The sequence below is a fragment of the Hemitrygon akajei genome, chromosome 1 (assembly GCF_048418815.1).
Source record: "Hemitrygon akajei chromosome 1, sHemAka1.3, whole genome shotgun sequence".
Taxonomy (NCBI): domain Eukaryota; kingdom Metazoa; phylum Chordata; class Chondrichthyes; order Myliobatiformes; family Dasyatidae; genus Hemitrygon; species Hemitrygon akajei.
Window position 1 is genome coordinate 8,412,020 of NC_133124.1, and position 20,872 is coordinate 8,432,891.

Here is a 20,872-nt window from a genome sequence, read left to right on the forward strand (position 1 = left end):
AATGTGCTGTTATCACATCTTTGATAACTGACTCTAGCATTTTCCCCACCACCGATGTCAGACTAACCGCTCTATAATTCCCCGGTTTCTCTCTCCCTCCTTTTTTAAAAAGTGGGGTTACATTAGCCACCCTCCAATCCTCAGGAACTAATCCAGAATCTAAGGAGTTTTGAAAAATTATCACTAATGCATCCACTATTTCTTAGGCTACTTCCTTAAGCACTCTGGGATGCAGACCATCTGGCCCTGGGGAGTTATCTGCCTTTAATCCCTTCAATTTACCTAACACCACTTCCCTACTAACATGTATTTCCCTCAGTTCCTCCATCTCACTAGAACCTCAGTCCCCTACTATTTCCGGAAGATTATTTATGTCCTCCTTAGTGAAGATAGAACCAAAGTAGTTATTCAATTGGTCTGCCATGTCCTTGTTCCCTATGATCAATTCACCTGTTTCTGACTGTAAGGGACCTACATTTGTCTTGACCAATCTTTTTCTTTTCACATATCTATAAAAGCTTTTACAGTCAGTTTTTATGTTCCCTGCCAGCTTTCTCTCATAATCTTTTTTCCCTTTCCTAATTAAGCCTCATGAGCGAACGGGCTGTGCTGTGCTATAATGTTCTTTCTTCAGTAAATATATTCAAGAGATTCTGCAGATGCTGAAGATCTTGAGCAAGACACACAAAATGCTGGTGGTACTCAGCCAGTCAGGCAGCATCTATGGAGGGGAAGAAACAGTTGATGTTTCAAGCCAAGATCTAAGTCCAGTTGTAGGACCTCAGCTAGAAACTGTTTATTCACCTCCATAGATGCTGCCTGACCTGTTAAGTTCCTCCTGCATTTTGTGTGTGTTAAATGAATACATACACCAATCTTCATTTGCTATAAATTCCCCGATAGTTGTCAGTCCAAACAGCCTTTGCTCTGAACATTTGTTACTGAGAAATGACGACCCTTATAAAGAGTTAATGAGACTATCCAGGGTGGGGATTGAAATAAGCAATGGGCTGTTAATGAGAGCAATATATCTGATATTTATGAGAAACATCGCCACTCCACTGCGACACCGCAGAAGAAATGACGTTCTATTATGGAGAATGCTGTTTTAGATTGATCGTCAATGACAAGCACAAAATCTGTTCTCAATGGGAGGCAAATGATCGCAATGAGAAAACTTGTCAAAATGTATACAGTTAGTAATCAACAAGATTGAAAAAGTTCAGAGAAAAAGCATACAGAAAAAGCTCGAATGGGTCATAAAGAAAGCTTTTGACACATTAGCCTTCATAAATCAAAGTACTAAGTACGGGAGTTGGGATGTTATGTTGAAGACGTTGGTGAGGCCTAACTTGGAGTATTGTGTGCAGTTTTGTTCACCTACTTACAGGAAAGATGTCAATAAAATTGAAAGAGTGCAGAGAAAATTTACAAGGATGTTGTCGAGACTTGAGGACCTGAGTTATAGGGAAGGCTGAATAAGTTAGGACTTCATTCCTAACTTATAAGTTAGGCTTTAAGGTAAGGGAAGGGAAGTTCAAGGGGGATATTAGAGGAAGGTTTTTCATTCAGAGAGTGGTTGGTGCGTGGAATGCACTGCCTGAGTCAGTGGTGGAGGCAGATACACTAGTGAAGTTTAAGAAACTACTAGACAGATATATGGAGGAATTTAAGGTGGGAGGTTATATGGGAGGCAGAGTTTGAGGGTCGGCACAACATTGTGGGCCAAAGGGCCTGTAATGTGCTGTACTATTCTATGTTCTATGTTCATTCCCTGGAGTGTAAGAGAATGAGGGGTATAGATAGGGTAAATGCAAGCAGGCTTTTTCAACCAGAGATGAAAGATGAAAGGGTTAAGGGTGAAAGGTGAAACATTTAAAGGGAACCTGAGAAGGAATTTCTTCACTCAGAGGGTGGTGAGAATGTGGATTAAGCTGTTGAGGTAAGTGATGGGTGCGTGTGTGGGTGGGTGGGTGGGTGAAAAGGTGGTAGGGAAGGGGCTTAGACCAAATAACTATAAGATATTGGAGCAGAATTAGGCCATTTGGCCCATCGAGAGAACTTATCAACCTGCCCTAAATGTACACAATGACTTGGCCTCTACCGTCGCCTGTGGCATTGAATTCCACAGATCCACCAGCTTCCAGCTTGATTTGCTGTGGTTGTTCTGTGCTGTTGTCCTGATCGTTGTGGCCATGCTGTGTTCTGCTGAGCTGAGGAGAGCATTCCAATTGGTGGCGTCATCGCCCGGCGTGGAGGGGCCACTGCATAGCACCGGAAAAAGCTGCAGGAAGTTGTAAACGCAGCCAGCTCCTTCACGGGCACCAGCCTCCCCAGCATCGAGGACATCGTCAAAAGGCGATGCCTCAAAATGGCAGCATTTATCATCCAAGCCATGCTCTCTTATCACTGGTACTATCAAGGAGGAGGTACAGGAACACTCACTCAGGCACACACTCAGTGTTTCAGGAACAGCTTCTTCCCCTCTGCCTGGATTTCTGAATGGACAATGAAACCATGAACACTACCACCCTTGTGGGTGTTGTTTGGATTTTCAGCACCTGCAGATTCTCTCTTGTTTGTGGTTGGATTACCTCATTCCTTTTTTTCCATCTCTTTTTGCCCTTACTTTTTAACATATTGTAATTTATAGTTCTTTATTATTGTGCATTGCGATGTACGGCTGCCGTAAAACAACAAATCTCATGATGACTCTGGGCATGTGTGGTGACTCTTGCGGGCTGCCCCCAGCACATCCTTGGGTTGTGTTGGTTGTTACCTTTCACTCTGTGTCTCAATGAAGCTGAACCTGAAGCTTCATGGAAGAGGGTTGAATTAAGGGATATCTCGGAAGCCGAGGGAACAGTGGGAAAGTTTACAGAGGGAGTTCCTGAACACGGAACACCAAAACAGAAAGGGTGCAGAACAGAAGCAGGTCCTTCACCCACCATGTCTGTGCCAATTTGAACCAACCTAACCTGCCTGCACATGATCTGTATCTCTCTGAACTCTGTTGGTTTATGTGCCTGACTTGAATGCCTCGTAAATATTACCATTGTGGCTGCGTCCAACTCCTCCCCGACAGGGCATTTGAAAGCACCATTGTGTAAAGACGTGCCCCACACTCCCCTTTAAACTTCTGCCCTCTCACTGCAGATCTATGCCCTTTAGTATTTAACAATTCAACCCCAGCAGGGGTGGTGGGGTGGAGGAGCATCTCTACCAAAGCAGAGGAGCTGTAAAGCGTTCCTTCCCTGCAGGTCACCCTTGGGCAAGATGTAGCACCTGCTTAACCCCCCTACCCCACCTGATCACGTGAAGCCTTGAGAGCAGGTGGTGGATGGACGTATGAGCAGCTGGTGCCGATGGTTATGATGTCAGGTAGACAATCTCTGAAGAGTATTGATAATGGCCGGGGTCTCCCATCTTGTAAAGACACTGCCCAGAAGAAGGCAATGGCAAACCACTTCTGTAGAAAAATTGTCTGAGAACAGTCACGGTCATGGAAAGACCATGATCGCCCATGTCATGTTATTCAGCATATAATGAACGAACGCTGGCAAAAAGACTGTCTACCCTGTCTATACCTTTCAGAATTTTATATAGGTCCTTTGGTCTCTGATGTTGCAGAGAGAGCAAAGAAATTTGTCTATCACCTCCTTGTGTCTTATACTATCCAACTCAGGCAACAATCCAGTGAATATCTTCAACCAAAAGACCATAAGACATAGGAGAAGAATTAGGCCATTCAACCCATTGAGTCTGCTCCACCATTCAATCAGCCATATTCTCCTGCCTTCTCCCTGTAACCTTTGACATCCTTAGTAATCAAGAACCTATCAATCAGCAGTTTAAATATACCTAATGACTTGGCCTCCAAAGCTGACTGTGGCAATGAATTCCACAGATTCACCACTCTCTGGATGAAGAAATTTCTCCTCATCTCTGTTCCTTGTCCTCTGAGGCTGTGCCCTCTGATCCTAGGCTCTTGCACTAAAGGAAACATCCTCTCCACATCCACTCTATCTAGGCCTCTGCACTCTTTCTTCATCCTTTCTTAAATGCACTGAGCAGAACTGCCTAGCATACTCTGAATGCAGCCTAAAGTTTTGTACTGCAGTAACATGATGTCATAGCTTTGATAAACACAAGAGAATCTGCAGATACTGGAAATCTTGGGCAACCCACACAAAATGCCGAAGGAACTCAGCAGGTCAGGCAGCATCTATGGAGGGAAAGAAACAGTCGATATTTCGGGTCGTGACTCCTCATTAGGTTAATTATCATTATGTGCTATGTTGTACGACATGTTCGATCATTGTCTTTCTGGGCAGTGTCTTTACAAGACGGGTGACCCCAGCCATTATCAATACTCTTCAGAGATTGTCTGCCTGATGTCAGTGGTCGCATAACCAGGATTTGTGATATTCACCGGCTGCTCAAACGACCGTCCACCGCCTGCTTCCAAGGCTTCACATGACCCTGATCAGTGGGAAAGTGGGGGGGGGGGGGGAGGGCTAAACAGGTGCTACACCTTGCCTGAGGGTGACCCGCAGACTGCGGAGGGAAGGAGCACCTCACACCTCCTTTGGTAGAGACGCATCTCCACCCGACCACCCAATTAGGATTCTGTAGAGGGAAATGAACAGTTGAAATTTGTTCACCATTATTATTTAACAAAGGAGAGACTATCCAAAATATTTCCTAACATAGACAATCACTGTGATAGGTGTAAAACTGAAGTAGCCACTTTGTCTCATATGTTCTGGTCACGTCCTTCATTAAAACCTTTTTGGAAATCTTTATTTTCTACAATTTCTAAAGCTTTGAAAATTAATTTACAACCTAATACATTAACTGTTCTATTTGGAATAGTTCCACATCATATTCAGGGTATTTCATCTTCAGTAATTGCATTTGTTACACTACTGGCAAGAAGGGCTCTTTTATTAAAATGGAAAGATACCTCTGTCCCTACATTAATTCAATAGTTTTCTCAAGTAACGTTATGTCTTAGTTTGGAAAAAATCAGAAGTAGAACTTTTGATCCTTGATTTGATTTTGAGAGAAGATGGGGCTCTTTTGCCAAATATTATCAGTTAATTTGAATTTTTTATATGGTTTCCTTCCAATTTTATTTTATATAAATATGAATTGGCGGTTCAAGAAGAAGGAACCTAATTGGAGAAGACTGAACCATGGGAGAAAGGGAAAGAGGAGGGGATCCAGAGGGAGGTGAAAGGCAGGTCATGAGATGACAATAGTGAAGAGGGAAAAAAATCTCAGCACGTCGAGCAGCATCTGTGAGAAGAAAAGAACTTGAGGGCTATGGTCCAGGTGCTGGTCAACGGGAGTAGGCAGTTTAATAGTTTGGAACAGACTAGATGGGCTGAAGGGCCTCTTTCTGTAGTACTCTATGACTTTAAATATTTCACTTTTCAACCTTAACCTAGGATCTCTAGTTCTTGTCTCATGAACCTCAGTGGGAAAGCCTGCTTGCATTCACCCTATCCATAGCCCTCAGCATTTTACATACCTCTCTCAAATCTTCCCTCAATCTCCTACATTCCAGGGAATAAAGTCCGAACCAATGTAATCTTTCCTTATCACTCGGGTCCTCCAGTCACGGCCACAGCCTCGTAAATCTTCTGTTTCCCTGTACTCTTTCATCCTTATGTACATTTATCCTGTGTGTAGATGGCCAAAACTGCACACTGTACTCTGAATTAGGTCCCACCAATATCTTATACAACTTCAACGTAACATCCCAACTCCTGTACTCTGCAACATCCTTGTAGATTTTTTCTGCACTCTTTTATACTTTTTGATATCTTTCCTGTAGGTAGGTGACTGGAACTTAGATCTCACCAACGTCTTATACAACTTCAACATAGCATCTCAACGCCTGTACTCGGTATTCCGATCTATGAAGGCCAATGTGCTGAATGCTCTCATTACAACCCGATCTACCTGTGACAGCACTTTCAATGAATTATGAATCTGTACTCCCAGATCCCTTTGTTCGACTGCGCTCCTCCGCATGTATGTCCTACCCTGGTTTGTCCTCCCAAAGTGCAACACCCCATTAAGTTCATGACATTTTTCCAATCGGTCCAGATACCACTGCAAGCTTTGGTAGACTTCCTCTCAGTCCACGTGATCTAATCCACAAACTTGCTGATCCAGCTTACTCCATTATCATTTGGATCATTGATACAGATGACAAACAACAATGGACTCAGCATCAATCCTTGTGGCACACCACTTGTCACAGGCTTCCAGTCAAAGAGGCAGCCATCTACTGCCATCCTCTAGCATCTCCTGTGAAACCAATGTCTCATTCAATTTTCTACCTCATCCTGAATGCCAGGTGACTGAACTGTTCTGACCAACCTCCTATCAGGACGTTGTCAAAGGCTTTAAGAGGAGCATGAAGGTGGGCTTCTTCACGCAGAGGCAGTGAGGGTGTGTGGTGAACTACATATACCTGTCTGGACATGCCCCTCTGCTGACTGCTCCTGTGGCTCCTCCCACAGACCCCGGTATAAAGGCGGTTGGAGGCACTGCTCCCCCCTTCAGTCTCCAGGATGTTGTGTGGTTGTTTCTTGCAGCTAATAAAAGCCTATCGTTCGCCTCACGTCTCCGAGAGTTATTGATGGTGCATCAATTTTATCAGCTGAAATTTTAAACCATGGAGAGCATTTTACGACCGGATAAATTGGACATTGATCCTCAAGCTCCTGAAGCAGCCATTGCCTTTGAACTCTGGCTTGCATGCTTCCAATCGTACCTGGAAGAGATTCCAGTGACTGAGCCTGCTATCATGCACAGAGTTCTCCTCTCCAGAGTCAGTCCGCGGGTGTACTCCCTCATCAGAGACCTGCCGACCTACCAAGGGGCACTGGATGCCCTCAAAAGACAGTACCGGCGGCCGGTGAAAACCGTCTACGCAAGACATCGCTTAGTGATGCGGCGGCAGCGGGCCGGAGAGTCGAGCGCTGAGTTTGTCTGGGCCCTATGACACTCGTGTGGGCCTGCGACTGCAGGGGACTGACGGCAGAACAGCATGCGGAGCTCCTGGTATGAGATGCCTTCGTTACGGGGATCAGGTCAGTGTACGTGCGCCAGCAGCTGCTGGAAAACGCCGATCTTACCTTACAGTCGGCGATTGAGCTGGCCGACATGCTGGAGGCTGCTCTGCACAACGCTGACGCTGTCCAGCCGTGCGATCTCCCACCGGCCCTGTGGACACCGCAGACCCCACCATCCGCTGGCAAATCGACCCAGCTGCTGCCACTCGTGAGTCCGTGAACTCCCCGCAACCAGCCGGTGAATCAACCATGGCTGCTGCCAGTCGCAAGTCCACGCAGTGTTATTTCTGCGGACTCGAAAAGCACCCCCGCAAACGCTGCCTGGCCCGAGAAGCTACCTGCTCCAGCTGCGGAAAGAAGGGCCACTTCGCCAAGGCCTATAAGTCCAAACCACGAGCGGGGTCGAGCAGCACCGCGTGCGAGGCATAAGGGTCGCCATCTTGGTCACCACCATCTTGCCTGCCCACCTCGTGCGGCCATCTTTGTTGGCGCCACCTCGCCCCGCCTCCAACCCACGGGTGCTTACCGGACAACAAGATGGCGGTTCAACTCTGGACTCCGTAACCCTCGACCAAAGCGCTCCACACCAGCTTGCAAGGTCAATGATGGACATCCTGGTGGAGGGGCACAGGACTAGCTGCCTGTTTGACATGGGCAGCACTGAGAGTTTTATTCACCCGGACACGGTGCAACGCTGCGGACTCGTGACACGGCCGGTAAGCCAGAAGGTCACCATGGCTTCTGGATCGCATTCCACAGACATCCGGGTGAGTTGTGTGGCGACATTGGTGGTGCAGGGCACAGAATATCGGGACTTTGCGTTACTGGTCATGCCTCAACTGTGTGCCCCTGTGCTATTGGGGCTCGACTTCCAGAGCCACCTGAAAAGTGTGACAATGGAGTATGACGGGCCCCTCCCACCAATCACTGTCAGAAATCCTCAGTTTTGTGGGACTTCGTCATATACCCCGCTACTAACCACACACACACACCGACCCCCACATCCCACCCAACACCATGCCAACAGCCGCGCTACCCTCGAGATCTCTCCCCCACCGCTGTTTGCCAACCTGACCCCCGACTGTAAACCTGTGGCAACTAAAAGCAGGAGGTACAGCACGGGGGACAGGGTCTTCATTAAGTCGGAGGTGCAGCGGCTGCTCAGGGAGGGGATCATTGAGCCAAGCACAAGTCCTTGGAGGGCCCAGGTGGTTGTTGTTCGGACCGGGCGGAAAAATAGGATGGTTGTGGACTATAGCCAGACCATCAATAGGTTCACACAGCTTGACACGTACCCCCTACCCCGCATCGCGGATATGGTCAACCAGATAGCTCAGTACAAGGTGTACTCAACAATAGATCTGAAATCTGCTTATCACCAGCTCCCCATCTGCCCAGAGGACCGCCCCTACACCGCCTTCGAGGTGGGCGGCAGGCTCTATCAGTTCTTGCACGTCCCCTTTGGTGTCACGAATGGTGTCTCTGTCTTCCAGAGGGAAATGGACCGGATGGTGGACCAGTGCCAACCGAAGGCCACATTTCCCTATCTGGATAACATCACCATCTGTGGTCACGACTGGCAGGATCACGACACCAACCTCCAACGATTTTTCCAAGTGGCCAAAGCCCTGAACCTTACTTATAACAGGGACAAGTGTGTGTTCGGAACCACCTGACTCGCTATCCTTGGGTATGTTGTGGAGAACGGGGTCATTGGCCCTGATCCCGACTGTATGCGCCCCCTGTTAGAACTCCCTCTTCCCACCACCCTCAGAGCCCTCAAAAGGCGCCTGGGCTTCTTTTCCTATTACACCCAATGGGTCCCTCATTACGCAGACAAGGCCCACCCCCTGGTCAAGTCTACCACATTTCCCCTCTCTGCCGAGGCCTGCGCGGCCTTCAGCTGCATTAAAGGGGACATTGCCAAAGCAACGATGCATGCGGTGGACGAGACCATTCCCTTCCAAGTAGAGAGTGACGCCTCCGATTTCGCACTGGCTGCTACCCTCAATCAGGCAGGCAGGCCAGTAGCATTCTTCTCTCGTACCCTTCAAGGCCCTGAAATTCGGCACTCCGCGGTGGAGAAAGAAGCCCAGGCCATAGTGGAAGCTATTAGGCACTGGAGGCACTATCTCGCCGGCAAAAGGTTCACCTTGCTGACTGACCAGCGCTCAGTTGCATTCATGTTCAGCAACCAACAGCGGGGCAAAATCAAAAATGATAAAATTTTGCGGTGGAGAATAGAACTCTCCACCTACAACTATGATATCCTGTACCGGCCTGGAAGGCTCAATGAGCCCCCTGATGCCCTATCCCGGGGAGTGTGTGCCAGCGTGCAGCTCGACCAGCTATACACCCTCCATGCAGATCTTTGCCACCCGGGGTCACCCGATTTTACCATTTCGTGAAAGCCCGGAACCTGCCTTACTCCCTTGAGGAAATCAGGACGATGACCAGGGACTGTCAAGTCTGCGTTGAGTGCAAACCGCACTTCTACCGTCCTGAAAAGGCACAACTTATCAAGGCCACCCACCCCTTTGAGCGACTGAGTATCGACTTTAAGGGCCCCCTTCCCTCCACCGACCGCAATGTCTACTTTCTCAACATAATCGACGAGTACTCGCGGTTCCCCTTTGCCATCCCCTGCCCCGATACCACTGCCACATCCGTCATAAAAGCCCTGCACCAGCTCTTCACTCTGTTCGGATATCCCTGCTATATCCACAGTGATAGAGGGTCCTCCTTTATGAGTGACGAGCTGCACCAGTACCTGTTGGCTAGGGGTATTGCTACTAGTAGGACCACGAGCTATAATCCCCGGGGGAATGGACAGGTGGAGAGGGAGAATGCCACAGTGTGGAAGGCCACACTCTTAGCCCTTAGGTCAAAGGGATTGCCGGTCTCTCGCTGGCAGGAGGTCCTCCCCGAGGCACTCCACTCCATCCGCTCCCTGTTATGCACGTCCACCAATGCCACCCCTCATGACGACTCTTTTCTTTTCCCAGGAAGTCTGCCACTGGGACCACCCTACCGGTTTGGCTGACGTCCCCAGGGCCAGTGCTGCTCCGGAAACATGCGCGGAGCAATAAATACTCCCCGCTGGTCGAGAGGGTTCACCTACTTCATGCGAACCCCCAGAATGCCTACGTGGTCTTACCTGATGGGCGGGAGGACACGGTCTCCGTCCGCGACCTGGCGCCCGCAGGAGCAGCAGACCCCTACCCCGAACACTGCACGGTAACTATGAACCCCGTACCCACCGAGGTGTATACCCATGAGACACCGCGCACACCAAGCCCTACACAGACTCCTCACGACACTCCCATACCGGGCGCCTCGCACACGCATGAGGGATTACTGACGCCTAATGGGCTGACACCTCAAGTCAGGCCGGAGCCAGCACAACCACCGTCTCCGGTGCAATCACAGCCGGTGCTACGTAGATCGCAGCAACAGACTCGACCACCTGTTAGACTTAACCTGTAATACACTTGTAAGAAACTTCGCCCCGTGAGGACTCTCTTTTAAAACAATGGGGGGGGGGTGAATGTGGTGAACTATGTATACCTGTCTGGACACACCCCTCTGCTGACTGCTCCTGTGGCTCCTCCCACAGACCCCTGTATAAAGGCGGTTGGAGGCACTGCTCCTCCCTCAGTCTCCAGGATGTTGTGTGGTCGTTTCTTGCTGCTAATAAAAGCCTATCATTTGCCTCCCGTCTCCGAGAGTTATTGATGGTGCATCAGGGTGTGAAACAAGCTGCCAGTGCTGGATGTGGGTCCAGGTGCAGGTCGATAAGACTAGGCAGAATAATATTTCGACGTTGTCTAGATGGACCAAAGGGCCTGTTTCAGTCCTGGTAGTTCTCTTAAGACTTTCTTACAGAGTTTAGATTTAGAAGGGGAGGAGTAGCAGGCAGTTAGTAAAGCCCATGTATTGGTCTGCTGGTCCAACTCAAGAGAAGAGGAACAAGTTGATAGCTGATATAACTGAATGGGAGGAGTTTTGTGGAGGCGAGATGTGGATTCTGTCGTTCGCACTTCTGCAGCACGGTAGGGAACATTTTCCACGTATCCAGACAATTAGGATAGTTCTTTCACACAAATTATGAACCTTGAATCCCTAAAATGTACAAATGTTAATATTCTGCAGAAGGGAATTACAGAGACATGAGAGAGGGGCTGGTCAAAATTGATTGGCTGGAGTTTCGGGGACAACTCAGAAGGTGCAGGATAGATTCCCAAAGAAGAATTCTTCTAAAGGCAGGATGATCAAATGGCAGAGCAAACTCGATGGGCCAAATGGCTTAAAGCTACTCCAACATCTTATGGCATTATGATGTGTATATGAAGGAAATATTGCTTTCAGAGCATGGAACAGTGAGGCACATGATGATTGTCCTTACAAAGGGTCAGGACAAAATCCTAAACAAGGTAGTGGATTCAGCACAGTCCATCATGAGTAAAGCCCTCTCAACCACTCCCACATGAATTGCTGTCATAGGAAAGCAGCATCCATCATCAGGGACCCCCACCACTCAGGCCATGCTCTCTTCTCGCTGCTGCCATCAGGAAGAAGGTACAGGAGCCTCAGGGCCAACACCACCAGATTCAAGAACAGTTACCACCCCTCAACCATCGGGCTCTTGAACAACAGGGGATGACTACATTCACTTGCCCATCCATTGAGATGTTCCCACAACCAATGATCTCACTTTAAAGACTCTTCATTTTGTTATCTCATGTTCTTGTTATTTATTGCTATTTATTTATATTTGCATTTGCACAGTTTGTTGTCTTCTGCACTCTGATTGATCGGTTTTGTTATAGTTACTATTCTATAGATTTTCTGTGTTTGTTCTGCAGGAAAATAAATCTCAGGGTTGTATATGGTGACATCTATGTACTTTGATAATAAAATTTACTTTGAACTTTGAAGGGTCTTGGCCTGAAAGATCAACTGTTTATCCCTGTCCATAGATGTTACCTGTTGGTGTGTGGCCAAGTGGTTAAGGTGTTCATCTAGTGATCTGAAGGTTGCTAGTGGCTGAGGCTGCGTGTGTGTCCTTGAGCAAGGCACTTAACCACACATTGCTCTGCGACGACACTGGTGCCAAGCTGTATGGGTCCTAATGCCCTTCCCTTGGACAACATCGGTGGCGTGGAGAGGGGAGACTTGCAGCACGGGCAACTGCCGGTCTTCCGTATAACCTTACCCAGGCCTGCACCCTGGAAACCTTCCAAGGTGCAAATCCATGGTCTATCGGGACTAACGGAGGCCTACTACAGATGTTACCTGACCTGTTGAGATTCCTCCAACATTTTTTGTGTTTTACTCTGGATTTCCAGCATCTGCAGAACCTCTTGTGTTTATGATTACAAATGTGGGGTTATTATGTAGATCAAAGGAGTTGAAGCTTGAAATGAAGGTAATAAACAAGGAAAGCAATTTGAAAATCAGGCAAAAATGAATTGTAGGTGCAAGAGAAACAAGGCACTGCTCTTTACCTGTTGAGATATTTCTGGCACAGCAAAAAAGGATCCGCAGCACATCAGGGCCTAAGGAGAAAGGGGCAGACAATCTACTTAGTCTAAAGAACAAGAGTAACTCCCTCTGCCAAATGTCACATCCCAAATGCAATAACATCCTTCCATGCACATATCAACCTTCCATCAGCACAGACCTTCACTTCAAACATTCGAGGGTGAACCATCAGTTTTTACACAAGATGTCTGCTGAGGGGAATGTCCAATGACAAAACTGTAAGTATCTGCACAATTAAACAATTTACATTACATTTAGTACAACACTATTACAGCTTGGGGAGTCGCAGTTCAGAGTTCAGACCCAGCATCCTGTGCAAGGAGTCTCTGTATGCCCTTCCTGTGCAATGCATGAATTTCCCCAGCTGCTCCAATTTCCTCCCACAGTCCAAAGACGTGCCGGTTCGTAGGCTAGTTGGTCATTGCAAATCATCCTGTAATTAGGTTAGGGTTAAATCAGGGTTGTTGGGTTGGGGGGTGGTTGCTGGGTGTCCGGCTCAAAGACCCTATTCTGCACTGTATCTCTAAGTAGATGAAAGATGAACAATTGTTCAGACAAAATCAGAAGGCAAGGCACTGTGGTCCCCTAAAGAGCTCCCTGAGGTGGGAAGGGTTTAGACCTTCGGACCGTCAGACAAACAGTAAGAACAGAATTAGGTCTTTCAGCGCATCAAGTCTGCTCCACAATTCCATCATGGCTAATTTATTATCCACCTCAATGCCCCTCTATTCTGAGGCTGTGGTGCTAGACTCCCCCATGATAGGAAACATGCTCTCCACATCCACTCTATCAAGGCTTTTCAATATTCAATAGTTTTCATTAAGCTTCCCCCGTCGTTCTTCTGAATTCCAGTGAGTACAGGCCCAGGGCCGTCAAACGCTCTTCAATAATAAGCCTTTCAATCTCAGAATCATTCTCGTGAACCTCCTCTGAATGTTCTCCAATGTCAGTACACCTTTCTTAGATAAGCGGCCCAAAACTGCTCATAATACTCCAAGTGAGGCCTTACTAGTACCTTGTAAAGGCTTAATGTTACATCTTTGCTTTTATATTCTAGTCCTCTCAAAATGAAGGTTAACATTGCATTTTCCTTCCTCACCACTGATTCAACCTGCAAATTAACCTGTGGGGAATCCACTTTGAAATAAAAGGGTAGACTATTTTCTAAGGATTCCATGTACATTTATTATTAAAGTATGTATGCAATATACAACCCTGATTCGTTTTCTCCAAGCCCAGCCACTGAACAAAGAAAACCATGGAACCCGTTCAAAGCACAAACATCAACCACCCCCTACACACAATAAAACGAATCGTGCAAACTGCAACAAGAAAGAACGAGCGAAAACATAGAATTTAAAACTCAAACTCGAGGAGCCCATCTACAGTTCAGCTCAGTGTTCATTATCTGCAGGTCACCCTGATTCAAAGTTGCCCAAAATAGCAACAGAAAATGGACCGACCAGGAACTACAGTCCAAAACACAAACTACAGACCCAGAACTTCAGCACCATACTCCAGCAGCATCGAAGGAGAGAGAGATCACGCGAATACAGGGGCCTTCAGGGAGAAGGAGAAAGTCACATACAGACACCTTCCTCCGGCAAAAGTGAGTGAGAGGCTTGCAGACAATGCTGAACAATGATTCAGTCTTCTTTGATGTTTTAATCAGCGAGATCAGTGAGAAATGGAGTTGATCATGGGCCTGCGCCCGTCTCTATAAGCTTCTCAGAGAGAGAGCAACGTGCAAGATTGCTCAATCGGCCGGAAAACACACCATCAAACTGTAGATCACTGATGCCAGCAGCAGCAGAACCACATTTGAAGAAAAAGAAGATGAAGAAGTGAAAGAAACAGCTTTGTGGACCATCTGGAGGATGCTGCCTATGGTAGCGTTGTTCACTGGTGCTATCTTCTTTTCCTGATGATACACTCCTGACATTATAGTCCACCTGCCATTTCTTATCTGTCTAAATCTTTCTGCAGTCTCCCTGCTTCCTCAATACTGGTAACCCGTCCCTGCACTTATCTTCGTATCATCCACAAACTTTGTCACAAAGCCATCAATTCCATTGCCAAATTACTGACACATAAAGTAAAAAGAGCTGGTCCCAACACAGACCCCTGCAGAACACCACTAGTTACTGGGAGCCAACCAGAAAAGGCTCCCTTTATTCTCATTCTTTGTCTCTTGCCAATCATTCACTTTATCCATGCTGGAATCTTTCCTGTAATATCATGGGCTCATAGCTGGTTAAGCAGCCTCATGTGTGGCCCCTTGTCAAAGGCCTTCTGAAAATTCACGTACACAACATCAATCAATTCTCCTTTGTCTATCCTGCTTGTTACTTCCTTAAAGAATTCCAACAGATTTGACCGACAAGATTTTCCCTTGAGGAAACCATGCTGACTATAGCCTATTTTATCATGCGCCTCCTAGTACCCCAAGACCTCATCCTTAATAATCGACTCCAACATTTTCCCAACCACTGATGTCAGACTAACTGGCCTATACTTTCCTTTTTTAATGCCTCCTTCTCTTCTTGGAGTGACATTTGCAATTTTCTAGTCTGCCGGAACCAAGCCAAAATATAGTTATTCTTGAAAGATCATTACTAATGCCTCCACCATCTCTCTGGCCACTTCTTTCAGAACCCTGAAGTGTACACCATCTGGTCCAGGTGACTTATCTAACTTCAGACTTTTTAGGTTTCCTAAGCACCTTCTCCAAATAATTGCAACTGCACTCACTTCTGCCCCCTGACACTCTTGAACTTCCAGCATACTGTTAGTGTCTTCCACAGTGAAGACTGATGCAAAATCCTTATTCAGTTTGTCCGTGATTTCATTGTCCCCCATTACTACCTCTCCTGCATCATTTTCCAGTGGTCCAATATCTATTCTCACCTCTCTTTTACTCTTTATATATCTGAGGAAACCTTTGGTATCCTCGTTAATATTATTGGCTAGCATACTTTCATATTCCTTCTTTTTCTTCTTCCTGACTTTAAGTTTGGGAAGATGGCGAGTGTGGAATGTGATCAGGGTAATGGTAGAGATGGTTGGAAGGGGGTAGAGGAGTATGGGTCAGAACAGAGAGAAGGTGGTTGGTTACAGGATCAGAGAAGGATTGGGAGAGATGAAAGGAGCAAGAGGTTGAATTGAAATGGGAAGGAGAGTGAGGTGCCCCTGGACCTGGAGCTGAGTGGGAGAGGGAGGATTAACCCTCCACAAGCAGAGAAATGTTGCCAGAAACTGAGAAGTGTATGGAGCAGAGGCAAGGAGTTGCAATGCCCGAACAGATCGGAGTTCAGAAGGAGAACATCTTAAACAGTCACAGGTATAATCTTAAAAAAACCCGAAAACATTCATTTGTTCTGCTGTAGTGCTAGTGACACCTATGCAAGAATAATGAAAAGACTCTTTGAAGACCACAACCTACAGGTCCAAGCAAAACTTACTGTATGGAGCTGAATCACCTACAGTTGACTCCTGAACGACCTGGAACAAAGACCTGCAACCAAAGATCCTTATGAATGATTTTGAGGATCAGCTGGAAGGACAGACGAACACCAGCGTACTGGAGAAGGCCAACATGAACAGCATTTCAACCATGATAAAGCAACACCAACTCTGATGGATGGGTCACATCATTCAGATACCTAACTTCCATCTCCCCAAACAGATCCTTCACCCTTAGTACCAATTCTGATGGATAGGTCATGTCATCAGGATAGCTAACTCACGTCTCCCCAAACAGATCCTTTAGATCCTTTACTCCCAGTTGAAGAAAGGTCATCAAGCCCCTGGTGGGCAAAGGAAACACTTCAACGATCAGGTTTAAGATGGCTTTGGTGAATCACAGTGACAACTTTCTAGAAGCAAACACAACTACTAACTACTTCATTAAACACACTTTTTCTGGTAAACAATCGCTGCAACCAACAGCCTGTAACCTCTCGTTTGGAGTTGAGCTTTCAAACCGCCTGTATGACCTGACATTTTGCAGTGTGAACTGAAGTTTCGAAGATGCAGGATGGCTGCGCTGTGGTGTGTACGGGCCGAATCGAGGTGGCGGGGCCTGGGGACAAGAGCGAGGAACGAGCCAACGTTTGGTTATTGCTGGAGCGGACTTGGAGGCGATTTGAAGTGGCAAAGCTAAGGCTAGGCAGGGTTGAGGTGGTGGAACCTGGGCCTGAAGCCGGATTGAAGTGGCAGGGCCTGAGTCCAAAAGCGTGGGACAACCCAGGGTTTGACCAACGTAAGCGCCAGGCCAGTTTGTAAACATCAGGGTGTTGTGGCCGGAGGCAAGGGACAGGATGGTGGTCAGCTCACTGCTCCGTGAGATTTACTTGTCTCTGTGCTGGACTGAGGCTGTAGCCTACAACCTAACGGGTTCCTGAACCGGCTTCAGTGACGACTGGCTTTGTGGCTGTGGCTGCACGTTGACTGTTTGACAGTCTTTGTTCTAATGGGTTCCATTGGGTTTCGTTGTTTTGCGGCTGCCTGTAAGCAGGCAAATCTCAAGGTTGTAGTACATATAGCAGGCATATTTTGATAATAAGTGTACTTTGAACTTTGAACATCAAATTCAGCTTAAAGAAACTGAACATTACATCTACATTGAACTCATAGACACACCTGGAGGAAATCTGTTCAAGAGGGAGCTGTTCTACATGAGAGCGACCTCTTCTGGACCACAGAGAACAAGCAGCAGCTGTGAAAGCAGAGTCTGAACAACCAAAAGACCCAAACACTAACCACAGCCACCACTTCCTCTCGCCCACCCTGAACCTGAATATGTGGATCCCGGATCAGCCTGTCCAGTCACCTGAGGACCCACCAATACACAACCCCTGAGGAGAACATCATACTCAACTTCAGTGATCACACTTTGACTAGCATGAACCCATTTTTACTGCAGTGGGACAGACAGGAAGCCGTTAAAATCGATGTTACTGGACTGAATTCACCTCTGCTTTCTAAAGCAAGAATAATCAAAATAGCTCCAATAATTTATGTTGCACCCAGAAATAGACAGTGAGCTTAATAAGTTTGCTGATAATGCATTCTCACTTCACACAACAAGTAAACACGGTCCTGGATGCATGTTCTGTAGAGACAAGGTGCTAATGGGATTTATTTAACAAACTATAAATTGCCCTGTTAGATATTTCAGTCACGTGACATTCCCTGTAAGGAAATGATTCATTTTTCAATTCTAATCTCAGTGTTTCCTTTCTGAAATGGGTGCTGGCAGACTGCCACATCCTTACCTACACATCACCTACCACCGTTCCCAATACAGACAGCATTTGGAAATGATTTGGATGATGGAATTGATGGCTTTGGGACCAGGTTTGCAGATGATACGAAGATAGCTGGAGGGGCAGGTATGAGGAGTCTGCAGAAGGATTTAGACAGATCAGGAGAATGGGCAAAGAAAATCAATGTAAAGTGGTTAATAGGTTTTTGATTAGTCAGGGAGTCAGATGTAACAGAGAGAAGTCAAAGGAATGGGGTTGAGGGGATAATAAATCAGCCATGATAGAATGGCAGAGCAGACTTGATGGGCTGAATGGACTGTCAAGCAGAGATGAGGAGGAAATTTCTTTAGCCAGAGGGTGGTGAATCTGTGGAATTCATTGCCACAGGCAACTGTGGAGGCCAAGTCATTGGTATATCTGAAGTGGAGATTGATAAATTAGTCGGGGCGTCAAAGTTTATGGTGAGAAGGTGAAGGAATGGGGTTGAGAGGGAAAATAAATCAGCCATGATGAAATGGCAGAACAGACTCAATGGGCTGAATGGCCAGATTTTACTCCTATGTTTAATATCCTATGGCATCACAAAGATTTAGTTCTTTCTGAAACTAGTCTTAAATCTCAAGGTAGAAGGTAGCTGACAGAGTATACCATCCACCGTCCATGTTCTTCAGAACAATACAAGAAGCAACCAACAACAACAGCAGCAAAACAAACCCCTTTCCCACCCTCCCACCCACACAAACAGACAGACCCCCAGCTCCAGGACAGGCGACCTCCTGGTCTCCAACCTCCAGAACTGTTGTTACCGGTACAATCTTCTACGAGGTGGTGTGCTGGGGCAATGGCATCAACACGGGTGATGTCAACAGGCTCAATAAACTGATCAGAAAGGCTGCCTCTGTTATAGGAGTCAAGCTGGTCACACTGGCTGTAGTAGAACAAAGGACCCTACGGAAAATCCTGGCAATTCTCAACAATGTTTCTCACCCTCTGCATGCCACCTTGGCTGAACAGAGGAGAACTTTTAGTAATAGACTAAGAGAATGGCACTGCTCCAAAGAGTGCTAGATGAAGTCATTCTTACCCTCGGCCATAAGGTTCTGTAATCAATCAACCTATAGCCGGGGAAGTGATGAACCCTCTGTGTTAGGCTGTTTGAGGTAACTTAATTTTTTATTCTTTCTTACTTCTAATATTTGTATATTTGTATATCTGTGCAGTTGTAATGCTACTGTGACACTTTAATTTCCTTTTGGATCAATAAAACCTATCTACCTATGTAGGATTCTCCTTCACCTTGTCTGCTCATGTCTTCTTTTAGCACTCCTGATTTCCTTCTGAAGTATTCTTTTGCATTTCTCATATGCCTCAAGTCCCTCATTTGTTCCTGCCTGCCTGTACCTGCTATGTGCATCCTTCTTTTTCTTAACCAGGGCCTCAACATCTCTCGAAAACCAAGGTTCCATAAATCTGTTATCCTTGCCTTTTATTTTGACAGGAATACACAAAGTCTGTACTTTCAAAATTTCACTTCTGAAGGCCTCCCACTTACCAAGTACACCCTTGCCAGAAAACAGCCTGTCCCAATCCACACTTGCCAGATCCTTCCTGATGCAGTCAAAGTTGGCCTTTCTCCAATTCAGAATCTCAAACCACAGACCAGACCTGTCCTTTTCCATAATTACATTGGAACTAATGGCACTGTGGTCACTGGATGAAAAGTGCTCCCTACACAAACTTCTGTCACCTGCCCTGTCTCATTCCCTACTAGATCTAGTATTGCATTCCATCTAGTAGGGACTTCAAAGATTTTTAATTGTTATTGAGCCATACATGAGTATCCATAAATACAGTCAAACAAATCAGCATTACTCTACGGCCAAGGCGCAAAACTCAGCACCAACAGTTTTATACACTACAGTTATGTGCAACAGTCATATAGCACACATATAAGATATCAGCAAAATACCGTCACACAAAAAAATATAGTCCAAGACCCTGAGTCCATGAATGTTGCAGTAGTCAGAAGACAAACACAATTTGTCTTGTCCTTAGCCAGGAGAACACTAGGGGGCAGCACCGATTCCAGTTTGGATGCCACACCACACCGCCTTCTCTCCTGAGCGGCAGTAAACAGGCTACACTCTGTCTTGAGGCCTAGTCATCGCTACGAGCAGGGCCATGCAGCTCTCCCACCGTCCGCCAATAAACCAGTGAATAGGACTTGCTGCATTCCACATTAACAATGTCCAACAGGGTCTTGTGATCACAGCAAAAGTGAACAAGACTCTTAGACTGCCTTCACGCACTTACTCCCCCAAACCTCCCTTCCACCGGCTACAGCACAGTCTGCACCAACCAACCAGCAACTCGCTGATGGGGTAGATCTGCAGCACTTTAAGTTCTTAATGTCTAGCAGGGTCTTGTGATAGTAAAAAAAAGTTTAAAAAAAAGACAATAACACCCTTGATTGGCTCTGTAGAAGCCTCTGTGACCGATTGCGACGCCATCTTACCAGAATCTATGTACTGAATAAGGAAACTTTCCTGAACACATTTGACAAACACTTTTCCATCCAGAGCCATGTTTTCTTACACAGAGACAATAATACCATAAGAATAGGAGTAGAATTAGGCCATTTAGCCCATCGAATCCACTCCTCTATTTCATCATGGCTAATTTATTATCCTTCTCAACTCCGTTCTCCTGCCTTCTCCCCGTAACCTTTCAGGTCTTGACTAATCAAGAACCTATGAAGCTCCCTCTAATTGCACCCAGTGTCCTGGCCTCCACAGCCACCTGTGGCAACGAATTCCACAGAGTCACCACTTGCTGGCGAAAGAAATGATGGAAGGACTTGGCAGACTTAACTTTCAAGTACTGTACGCAGGCACAGCACCTTTAAGTGGATGAAGGTTCATTACCATAGCAGGAAGAAAGGGAGAGTGGAAGACTCCAAGCCAAACAGAA

At 46.6% G+C, this 20,872-nt stretch overlaps 1 protein-coding gene across 5 annotated transcripts in view; it reads right to left on the reverse strand.

Moving 5' to 3' along the window:
- The window catches only part of amph (amphiphysin), a 226,351-nt gene that overhangs the window by 52,435 nt on the left and 153,044 nt on the right, over positions 1 to 20,872 (reverse strand). For 4 of the 5 annotated variants that reach the window (XM_073031229.1, XM_073031088.1, XM_073031308.1 and 1 more), the window contains exon 12: positions 12,599 to 12,649. The exons of the other annotated variant lie outside the window; for it this stretch is intronic. In XM_073031229.1, the coding sequence (XP_072887330.1) occupies positions 12,599 to 12,649 (51 nt within the window). The remainder of the gene's footprint in view (positions 1 to 12,598; positions 12,650 to 20,872) is intronic. 5 annotated transcript variants of the gene reach the window in all.